Consider the following 12,577-nt stretch of genomic DNA (forward strand, 5'->3'; position numbering starts at 1 on the left):
ACTTTAGAAAAAAATCAAAACCTTTACTTTATCATTTTTAAATAATCTGGGTCCCAATAATTGTATAAAATTTTGATACAAAAGGTGAGGTATATAAAAGATGAGTTATATTTATATTATGTCATAGAAAAATAGTTATATCATGTTATAGAAATAAAATTATAAGTGAGATCCACATATAAGAGGAGAGAAAAAATAGATGTGAAACTCACCTCTACTTTGTGTGTGTAGAAAACTTGTTTATCTTATGTAATATAAGATAAATATAATCCATAAAAAATAATGCGGTTTGTCAAAAGAAAAATAAAAAAATAATGTGAAAGCATAATTCTTTATAAAAAAATATTTATGAGCGGCCTTACTAATCTAAGAACATTTTATTTTTTATTTTGTATTCTAGTACTGAAAGCAATTTTTTTTTAGTAGGTAGATAAAACCTTTAACTATGAATTATTACAATGACGAGGGTTTTTAATTTACTAAAATTTACAAACACAAAATAGTTTACGAAAATAGTATTGTCATTCTATGAAAATCTAAGAGTGCATAATAAATAAATAAATAAAAATCATATCCACTTTTTTTTTTTTTTTTTGATAACAATCATATCCACTTTTTCGGAGAACACAGACATGACATGACAACTTACAACGGCTACTTTCTCTGTCTTCGTTTCTCTCTCCTCTTGTTGCGTGCAAAGCAAATCCCAACCAACCCCAACATTACAAAGATCACAACTTGCAAGTGTTGCGGAAAGAAAGAGAGAGAAAAAGAGAAAAAAAAAAAAAGCAAGTTATCCACTGTGATTTCAAATGGAATCTCAAAAAGAAACAGAGAAAGAGGAAATAGAGGAAGCACAAGAAGAAGAACAAGCACTAGTGCTGAATACTACAAAAGTGGTGGAGTATTTGGAGCCATTAATGTCTCTTGAGCTTCTCTGCAAGTTCCCAGATAATTCTGCTTATGACTTTGACTACTCTCAGAGCACAATTTGGTCCCCTTTGGTTCCAAGACCCTACAGTCCCATGGATTTGGATCTCATAACTCCAAGTAAGCTTTCCTATGACATGGGTTTGGAGTTGTTGGGAGCAAGAAACAGTGTCAAGAAGATGGGTTCTAAGTTTAGGAAGAAGCTCACTGCCACTACCTTCAATCTTAACCTAGATTTCATCAAGAAACAGAACAAGAACAAGAAGATGGCTTCTGATATCTCCCCAACACCTCCAAGAATTAAGGGTACATGTAACCCCATCATCAAAAAGGTATTTTTTTTTTTTTCTGTTTCCTTGTTTCATTGTTATTGTTATTTTTGTGTTACATTTTTCTTTTTCTTTTTTTGCTTCTTATTCTACCTGGATTTATGGTATCTTTATTTTCTTTTATGTTGAGAAACGTTTTTAGAAATTTGAATATGGGCATTTAGCAAAAGTTATTTTCTTAACTCAAAATTTGTGTTAAATATTTTATCTTGAATCTTTGAGACGGTATTTTTTATTTGGGTAAATTTCTTGTTTTTATTTCTTTTTTCTTTTTGTCCATTTTCATTGATTCTTTTTTCCCCCCCATATATTTGATCCAGCAATGGGCCAGGGCACTGAAAGCGGCCTCAAAACAGTTTAAGAGATGGAAGGCGAAGAGAGACCCCATTGGCCACGTGATGCTACCCAAATCTTTCAAAGATGGAGATTTTTAAATATTTGTGATATTAGCATTGCTTATTTATTTATTTATTTTTATTTTTTTTCGAAATTGGTATTCATTGAATAACTACAGTACTTTATTTTTATTTGTTGCTTATCGCATCTTTGGCTAAATGGAAGTATATCTAAGTAAATTGAAAATAAGTATATAAATGTAATATTGTAGCATCTATCTATCTTGCACCGATAACACGATACGGGATATTAGATACAATACAATAACACGTTAATTTTTTAAAATATTATATTTTGATATGTTAGGATATGTTTTAATATTAAATAATATTTTTAATTTATGTAATGTATAATATATTTAATATTTAATAATTTAACAAAAAATGAAACTAAACTTATAATACTCATTAATATTGAAAATAAACATAAGATCTAAATATTTACTATTATATTTGTAAATTGAAAATCTCATATACACTCTAGTGAAATTTATTCGGTATCTATTTTTAATTTTTATTATATTATTTTGATAAAATATAAATTACTTTTTTCATGATATGTAATGAAACTTTAAATATTATAGATGTCGGGGTGAGTTAGAGTGTCGAAGAGTGTTTTGATATCGAAAAGTGTCCGACACAATATTTTAAATTTTTTCAAGCATTGGTGCAACATAGACCTGCGCTTGGTTAGGTTTTTGTAGTTACAACTTATAAGCATTTTTGCAAGCATTTTTTACCGTAGCAAAACAACAAAAGTTACGAAACATAAAAGCATGAACTCTTCCAAAGATCTTTTTGCAAGCACTAATGCACAGGCACATTCTTTTCTAGAAAAATATGTGTCGTACATCGACACACTTCGATACATTCTGACACACTTCGATACATTCTGACACACGTCTTATAGATAGTCAATATTTTGGAATACGTTAACTATCTCGACAAGCGATTTTGATTGTGTTGATGACAAAAATGTAAAATTAGAGAAGAGGAGAGGAATGAAGAAGGTAAAATCCATAAGCATCGACGAAATTTTAATCCTTAAATTGCCCAAAGCTTCTTGTCAAGAAGATTGAAAAACAAACTTGAAGAGATGATTATGCTTCCAGATGATGACCCACCTAAGCTACCAATAATGGATAACATCTTTGGTGCTACAGATGCACCGAAAATTCGGTGCATCTTTCACTTATATTGTGACACGTGTCTTACTTTATATCAAATAACTTTCTCTTCTATTTTTAAAATACATTATTTATTATGGAAATGGATCTTCTCTTGTGTAATTTAACATGATCATGTCATGTGGGAGGATCTTAACCATTAATAATTAAATCAACGGTAATGATTGTATTACTTCCTATCCTTATATTTTTTTCTCTCCTCCCTTATCACCATTAACTCACCCATGTATGGTTATGATTGCCCCACATGATATAATCATGTTAATTAGCACATGAGAGGATCCACTCCTATTTATTATTGATTTGACTAAAGCAAGACACGTGCCATAATATGAGTGGAAGATGCACCGAATTTACGGTGCATCCGTAGCACCAAAGAAATTTCCCCAATAATGACTCTGCATTTTCTTTCGGAACCATGATAAATACTTGTCCAAGAACATCTCCTTAGACAAACATAACAAAAACATAACTTTGGACTTTCTTACATAGATTTTCTGAGATTAAGAGCTGTAAAACTCTATACCGAGGAACCACCCTATCCTGGATGCTATACTTTAAGATCATAGGCTGATGAACCAAGGCTGACTTTGGCAGCATAACTGTATGCAAGAAGAATTCCATTCCAACCTTTAATTTCTTCTGAGTTGTGTGGGGTACCTTGTGGATCGTTGGATTTAGAACGATAAGGATCGATGATGTGGACAAAATGGATGAGTGAAAGTATTGCTAAATAATAAAATTCTTCCATGTAGGTATTAATGAAAAATAAAAGTCAATATTCTAGGGCAGTTTAAAAAGTGAAGACTTCAATGTTTTTTTATATATAACTAACTTTAAAGGATTATTAAGAAAATAATTCAAATTTTTGTTATATTTCAGTTGTATATTTGTGTGTAAATATTACTTCATTAGAAAAATCAAATTTTGAAACATCAATATTCTGTGTAAAAGTTTTAAGAAAATATTAATTATTTATTAATTAAAAACGTTTTGAATGCATCAAATATAGGTGAGAATTTTCTGAAATTATAGCTTTGAATGATGTATGAATTTACCTTAACTCACAAGACTTCGTGGGACTTCTGACCCATATATGCTTTTGGTTTTGTGAGCTTTTTGGCCCATTGGGCTTTTTAGTACTAGCCCATGTGTACTAGAGCATAATGAGATTGGGTCACCAATTTTGACAGTTCTCCTTCTCTTTGTACCCGTCTGGTTTTTCAATTACCGCCGAAGATAACCAACCATAAGCAAAAGCATTTTCTCTTAAACCTGCAAAAAGATCACCTAGACTTTATTCCACCTATAGAGAAGCAACTTTATTTTTTAAATGATTGTATTTTGTATCTGAACGATGAGTATAATCTGTTATGATAACGGATCGGTTTAATGCTAAGATAGAGAAAATAAAAGATAGAAGGTTTGGCAATGTGCCTACTCCAAATGCGAAGACAGATAAAAAATTCTACTAAAATAAAATGAGTTTTATTAATCTCATGTTAAATGAGATAGTTATCTCATGTCATAGAGATAAATTTGTAGGCTCTATCACCTGAAAAAAAAAATCAAAGAAAAAGGTGGCACAGTTGTCGAAGGGTGTGTAGGAGAGAAAATGTATTTTATATAAAAAACAGTTTGGTAAGTCCTGTTTTGTAAAAAAAAAAAATTAAAAAATTGTAACTATTTTTTTGTTTTTAAAATCAAATTTAAAGAATATATCTAAGTTATTTTTGTTTTCTGTTTTGGTTTTTAACTTTCAAAACAAAAAAAACACAAAAAACAATTATTTCCATAATTATTCTACAAAACAGTTTTAAAAATAAAAAAATCAAAACACAATCAAACATGCCCTAAACACTCAAACTCCAATCCGATTACATTCAATAATTCTCACAGGATAATGCAAAAAATTAGGTACACAAAGAAAACTATAGGAATGGAAGTGTTTAACTTTCACACTCCGGGCTTTGAACCAAATGAAGCTGTCCCCTATATATAGTTGGGGAGTCGACAATTTCTTCAAGGTGAAGAAATGTTCTTATTGAACCACAATAAAATTGTGGCTGCCTGCTACACTGAAACCTTCTTATTGTTAAACAATCATTTTGCAACTTGTGCTGCCTACACTACAATATTGTGATTTGTTTTTCGTCTCTTTGCTGCAAGTGATGCCGCTAACCCATGTGCAGTGCGGCTGTTAACTTGCATCCATTTCACACATCAGTTTGCAATGCACAATTACATCAGTTTGCAGTGCACAATTACCAATATTTGCATGTTACAAAATTTATATTTCCAAGTACTAAGGGCCACAACTTATGTTTCTGACAACATTATCATTTATAAAAAAAATATGTATCCTCTTTATTTGGGTCCAACTTCTGCATTAGATCAAAATATTTTTATGTTTCAAAAAGAAGTGTGTTTGTATTGTGTTTTTTCTTCGGATGAGTAGCCAATGGTTTTCGCTGCTTCCCTTTTTTTTTTCTTCCTTTTTTTCCTCTTTCCTCTCTCTCTCCATCCAATTCTCTCTAGAGGGACCATGAGAGCGGACCTCTAAATATTATCTCCAACTCAAGAGCCCTAGCTATTCTTTAAACGTTATATCATCCTTTTTTTTCTTAGTTTTGCTTTAAACTCTAATTCTTAAGAATGATTACCCATAATAGATTCAATTCTTATAACATTATTTCAAAAGAAAAGAAGATGTTTATGGGAATGGATTCTCTCGTGTTACAATTTCACATGATTTGGTTATATGAAATTTTTGTGTCTATCTCTTTCTTCATTAATGATAATTGGACCTCATATATTTAATATATGTGAAGAGAGAGATAGACACAAAATTTCACATGACTAAGTTATATAAAATTTTAACATGAGAGGATTTACTCTCCACATCCATAGATATTGTAAAATATCGTTGGATGATATTGCATTAAAGATTTTTATATTTTTTTAAACATATTCCCTTATATGAGAGTTCATTGGGCTTGGAGGGCTGATGATGCATCAAACCTAGTCTACATGTGCTAAGAAACTTCATAATATTTAATTATTATTATTTTAATAGAATGAGAGGCGGTGATATCAAACTTGTGACCACTTGGTCTTTGAGCATGAACTCTTCCAGAAATCTTTTTGCAAGCACCCAATGCACGGACATCTTCTTTTTTAGAAAAAATGTGTGTCAGACCTTCTTTGATACATTCTGACACGCATCTTACACATAATCAACATTTTGGAACATATTGACTATCTCAACACGAGTTTTTTACCGTGTCAATGACAAAAATATAAAATTAGAGAAGAGGAGAGGAGAGGACTGATGAAGGTAAAATCGATAAGCATCGACTAAGTTTTAATCGTCAAATTGCCTAAAGCTTCTTGACAAGAAGATTGAAAAACAGAACTTGAAGAGATGCTTCAGATGATGACCCACCTAAGCTACCAATAATGACTCTGCATTTTATCTGAACTCGTGATAAATACTTGTCCAAGAACATCTCCTTAGACAAACATAAAAATAAACATAACTTTGGACTTTCTTACATAGATTTTTTGATATTAAGAGCTGTAAAACTCTATACCGAGGAACCACCTATCCTGGATGCTATACATTAAGATCATAGGCTGATGAACCAAGGCCGACTTTGGCAGCATAACTGTATGCAAGAAGAATTTCATTCCAACCTTTAATTTCTTCTCTGAAGTTGTGTGGGGTACCTTGTGGATCGTTGGATCTAAAACGACGAGGATCGATGATGTGGACAAAATGGATGATTGAAATTATGGGTTTCTGTGATTTTTCTGGACCTCCTCTATGCAAAGTCTACTGGAGGAAAAAACCGTGATTACGGGCCTGTTTGATTGTATTTTAGTTTTTTTTTTTAAAACTGTTTTGTAAAATAAGGATGAAAACAGTTGTTTTTTTGTGTTTTTTTGTTATGAAAGTTAAAAATCAAAACAGAAAACAAAAACAACTTAGACATGTTCTCTAAATTTGATTCTAAAAACAAAAAAATAGTTACTGTTTTTAAAACTTTTTTTATAAAACAGGCTTTACCAAATAAGTTTTTTGATTTTTTTTATTCTGAAAACTAAAAAACTGTTTTTAAAAATAATAATCAAATAGAGCCTACTACGTTTCCATTTCAAGTGTTCCTATTTTCAATTTTTTTATGGGGAGTGCATATGTACTGTTATAGGGGAAAAAATTGTCCTACGGAGACAATATTTTGAGAGAGAAAATAATTTTAAGAGAGAACAAAAATAATGCATAAGTCCCACAATAAATTGTCTGTGTAGGAAAAACAAAAAAAATTCCTGTAACATTACCGATTGATTACCCATTTTTTACTCAACATACAAAAACTTTATTATTGTCATGCATGTATGATTTTGAGTCAATCATGGAAGTGGTCTTATCTCGTGCCTTGACAAAACATTGATGTACTGTAACTGTTGTAGTTTATTTTCAATTTAATATTTATTGGTTATATAATTTTTTATGGCATGCTATATGTATCAAATGTAAATTATATTATATATTAAAAATATTATTTAATATCAAAACATGTTTAATTTATCGAAATCTAATATTTTTTAGAATTAACGTGTTGCCTTATCATATCGTATCATGTACCGCGTATCAATATCGGTGGAACATAAATTGCATACATGGGGTGAAGGAAAGTTAACCATACACATTGTTTTGACATAAAAGAAATCCCAAATAAAGCCATCAAAATTTGTACCCTTTTCACCAGGGGCAGACCTAGGGGGTGTTAGAGTTGGTGGCCGCCTCCCCAAAATTAAGAAATTTTTTTAACATAAGTATAATGCAAGAAACTTCCATTTTCCCTCTCCATTAATGTGAAGTAATTTTTTTCCACCGCAGAGTTTATAGAGCTTCTTTGTATTCTCAGGTACTATATCTATTGAAACCCCTTTAACTCTAACTGCATTTTTTCTCCCTTCAGTAAAGTTAACGAAATAAACAAAAAAAAAAAAGAATGAGAAAGAGTGCAGTACCATGATTAGATTTTATCGAAGTGAAAAGTAAGCTCAGAGTTTAATTTGGAGATTTTAGAGAGAGTTCAGAGATAGAAAAAAGAAAGTCAAGATTATCAAATCCAGGATTTAATGCTTTCTTGTCCTTTTTTCTTAAACAAAAGTAGGTTTATTTAAGATTACATCACAATGTTGAGAGTATCAATGACCACCAATAGAACTATATGATTTCTCTTAGTTCGAATTCTTTTAGCTACGTGGTGCTTTTTTGTTGGTGCTAACATGGTGGTAACAATTAGCATATGGAATTAGTATTAAATTATGAGAAAAGATCTGTTTACAAATTTTTTGTACAAATGACACTAAGAGCCTGTTTGAATCCTCTTATTTTTAAGCTAGAAACTACTTATAAGCTAAAGATAAAAAAGAGAGTTAAAAGCTGCTTGGTAATTACATAAAAAATTTAGCTTAAAAACACATATTTCAAGGAAATTATCTCTCTATCTATCTTTATAAATTTTCATTTTTTTTTAAAAAAAACACACAATTCAAGAAAAACATATAAGAGCTTAAAAAAAAGAGCTTTTCGTTATAAGAATTTTTCTCAAAACCTGTTTAGCCTAACTTATGCTTACAAGTAGCTTCTAGTTTAAAAAAGAGAAAATTCAAACAGGTACAAATATTTAATTTTTCGTATTTTGACCTCCCATTTATTATGTTTGAAGAGAGAAACAAATGTTTAATTTCACCAAATTTTGTTGGCATGTTACAACAGTGACATTTTGGGACATTGACCATATTGCCACTCCTTTAATAAAAGTTTACTTGATTGCCACTTTTGAATTTTTTTTTGCCAAAATGCTACTCCTGAATCTCGCTGGTCTGACAAGCGGGAATGGACTGGACACGTGTCAGCGTCTGAATGGTGAACCATTCTCGCTGGGCTGCCCAGCTAGAATGACAGAATGCTGACATGTGGCAAAAGTACAGACATCCAGAGAATGCCTGTGCTTTTGCCACGTGTCAGCATTCTGTCATTCTAGCTGAGCAGTCCAGCGAGAATGGTTGACCATTCAGACGCTGACACGTGTCCAGTCCATTCCCGCTTGTCAGACCAGCGGGATTCAGGCGTGGCATTTTGGCAAAATTTTTTTCAGAAGTGACAATCAGGTAAAATTTTGCCTAAAAAGTAACAGTATAGTCATTGTCCCTGACATTTTAGGGAGGCGATTCACGAGCCTCCCATGTGCAGTCTCATCTATTTCTGCAACTATTTTGCATTAAAAGACCTCAGCCTTTTCTCAACAATTCATGAAAGGACCTATTTAAAGTAAAAAAAAAAAGTTGCACTAAAAGACCTCATCTAATTCAATAAATAAAAAATTATTTTATTTATTGTTTTAAACTATATTCCTTCAATTTTACTATTAATATTTATAATGTGTTCTTTTTATATGAGATTTAAAGTAAATTAATTATATAAATTTAAAAAATATATAAATTCAATAATTTAAAAAAATACTTGTATCAAAATTTAACTAATTCTTTTTATATATATATAAAATTAAATAATTCAAAATAGCTTAAATTTGTATCAAAATATGAATTTATATTATTTTGAGTCCCCTTAATTTGAATCCATTTGAAATGTTTAAAAAAGTATTGGGTGCAGGGGTAATTATTATGTAATCCAGAATTCTATATCTTTCTTCTTTTTTCTTTCAAAAAACTCTCAGCTTTTGTCCTTAAGGCTTTGTAACAAGGTAAATTTATTTGAATTTTTTTTACAAATTTATTAAAATTTAAACAGTTTCATATAGTTTAAAATTTTAATAAGATTTTTATGTTTCTAATATTTTTATATAATTTTGTTCAAGTTTTCTATTAAATCTTAATTTACTAATTATAAATTATAACTAAGTTCTTAAAATATGTAACGGCAATACAAAATAACTTATATAACTATAAACACCCATTAACAAAATTTAAATTGCCACCTGCTTTCTTCCAAATAAAAAATTCCCACCTGCTACTAAATGCATATTTAAAAATGTTAAATGCAATTTACCAAAAAAAAGAAATTGTTAAATGCAAAAAAGTTCAGTATGAAAACTTTTGATTTACAAGAAATTATTTAAAATTTCAATATTTGATTTGTTGCAGCAAAAATGTTGAGAAATCTATACAATTTTTTTTTATTTACCAAAAAAAAGTCTTATTTGACTGATTTTTATGGAAATCGTTTTAACATATAGTGAAAGTATTGCTAAATAATAAAATTCTTCCATGTAGGTATTAATTTTGAAACATCAATATTTTGTGTAAATTTTTTAAGAAAATATTAATTATTTATTAATTAAAAACGTTTTGAATGCATCAAATCTAGGTGAGAATTTTCTGAAATTATCGCTTTGAATGATGTATGAGTTTACCCTAACTCACAAGACTTCGTGGGACTTTTGACCCATATATGCTTTTAGTTTTGTGAACTTTTTTGCCATTTGGGCTTTTTAGTACTAGCCCATGTGTACTAGAGCATAATGAGATTGGGTCACCAATTTTGACAGTTCTATTTATCTTTGTACCCGTCTGTTTTTTCAATTACAGCCGAAGATAACAAACTCTAAGCAAAAGCATTTTCTCTTAAACCTGCGAAAAGATCACCTAGACTTTATTCCACCTATAGAGAAGCAACTTTGTTTTTTAAATGATTGGATTTTGTATCTGAACCATGAGTATAATCTGTTATGAAACGAATCAGTTTAATGCTAAATATGAGATAGAGAAAATAAACTAGAGAATAAATGACACATCCACTAGACACAAGTGTTTACGTGATTCGGCAGTGTGCTACTTCACATGTGAGGATAGATAAAAAAATCTACTAAAATAACATAGAGTACAAAAGGTGAAATTAATTGAAGCACTCAAACCCCAGTCCCAATAATCCTCACAGGATAATACACAAAATTGGATACATAAAAAAACTATGGGAATGCTGACCAAAAAAAAAAAAAACTATGGGAATAGAAGAGCAAAAAAATTAATATATTGTATTTTAAATAAAAAAATTACAAATTTATCGCTGTTTTGAAAATATTTACAAATTTATTGCATAATATCACGCCCAAATTGAGCGTCACTAGGCGTGACACCCAAGTGGGTCACGCCTAAATAGGGCGTCACATGTGCTGCCCAGTTTGGGCGTGACACATGCAGCCATGCTGCCTCCCCATGGCTTGAATGATGCAAAAAAGTCTATATAAACCCTTATCACTCTATGCACTCTTCTCTACCATCAATTCTTACATTTACATACATAATTATTAGCTTAAATTTAGTTTTTTATTTTATTTGTTATTCCATTTTAAAATGAGTTCACATTCTGATTCTGTTCGTGTTGTGTTATATTATAATGGTAGGAAGGTGGAAGGCCGACGAAGTAACTGCATCAGAGAATTCATCAAAAATTAACTCTTCAAGGTAAATAATGTATCACTTAGATCACCACAAGGTTATGGCAATCTAATCAATACATTAGTTTGTAAGTGGTTGATGATGAAGACGTCGAGATGATAATGGAAGAATTTTTCAACCAGTCAAGGAAAGATTTTCTGGAGTTGTATGTGGACATTGCCGGAGCAGAGGATGTAGTCTTACCGATGAGGTCAGTTGCTTTAAATTCTCCCTGTCTTGCATCAACGTCTGCTGCTTATGCTTCTCCAGTTGCTAACATTTCTTAGGGAGATGAAAATGATCCTACTTGGGTTATGCATGACGACAACGACGACGATGATGAAAATATCGCAATGGAAGAATGTGCCGAGGATGCTAGTGCTTCTGAAGGAGATGAAGACGGTGATATGGGTGCGTCTCAAATCCTAGTATACCATGAACCAATGGAGTCTCAAATCTCGCAACTTAATGACATGGGCTCTGCACAATTAACAGATCATCATCAATGTATTTTACAGAATAACTCGTATGTGATTTAGGGCGTTTGAATAATGTATTAACAAGTTTTAATTCGTATATGCAGATGACGATGTTGTTATTCCTTTTTGGGAAGGAATTCTATATTAAACACATATTGATTGCAGCTATCGGAGCGAACAAGAATCATGCACTGATGGTTCTGTTTTGGGATCAGGATCAATACAAGGTCTGTGGCAACTGGGTGACAAGTTATTTGTGAACCAGGAATTTGCAGCGAAAAAGGAGGTTCAAATAGCACTGAAGCACAACCTCATGAGGGAGCATCAAGATGCAATTGTAATTGAGAGCACGCATGCAAAGTTAAGCATGAAATGTTGTGTGTATGATAAAGGTTGCCCGTTGCATGTTAGGGCGATAAAACCAGTGATTGGTGAAAATTGGAAGATTACCAGATAGGGTGGGGGATCACAATTGTTTGAATGACCACATTTCTCAGGGTCATAGACAGCTCGATGCTAACGTCATTGCGGAGCTCGTTCTAGGTACGTATTTTGTCTTAATGTGTATGCATCTTTGAAAATATATGTTACTACTTATATACGTTATACTTAATGTGTATGTAACATCTTCATTGCTAGGGATGATAAGGGAAGAACCATCAGTCTCAATTGCACTGGTTCAGGAAAGGATCACCTATAAATATGGAATCAAAGTTTCGTACAGAAATGCATGGTATGCGAAGCAGAAAGCAATTACAATGATGTATGGTGATTGGGAGGAATCA

The 12,577-nt window shown here is 31.3% G+C and overlaps 1 protein-coding gene across 1 annotated transcript; it reads left to right on the top strand.

Moving 5' to 3' along the window:
- The first annotated feature begins 812 nt into the window (after positions 1–812).
- LOC133292163 (uncharacterized) lies at positions 813–1,693 on the top strand. Its single transcript, XM_061490535.1, has 2 exons — positions 813–1,262; positions 1,580–1,693. Exons 1-2 carry the CDS (start codon positions 813–815, stop codon positions 1,691–1,693), a joined length of 564 nt encoding a protein of 187 aa, XP_061346519.1.
- Positions 1,694–12,577: the final 10,884 nt, after the last annotated feature.

This window comes from Gastrolobium bilobum, unplaced genomic scaffold (assembly GCF_033153095.1).
Source record: "Gastrolobium bilobum isolate Gb01-03AN ecotype WA unplaced genomic scaffold, APGP_CSIRO_Gbil_v1 utg30526, whole genome shotgun sequence".
Lineage (NCBI taxonomy): Eukaryota > Viridiplantae > Streptophyta > Magnoliopsida > Fabales > Fabaceae > Gastrolobium > Gastrolobium bilobum.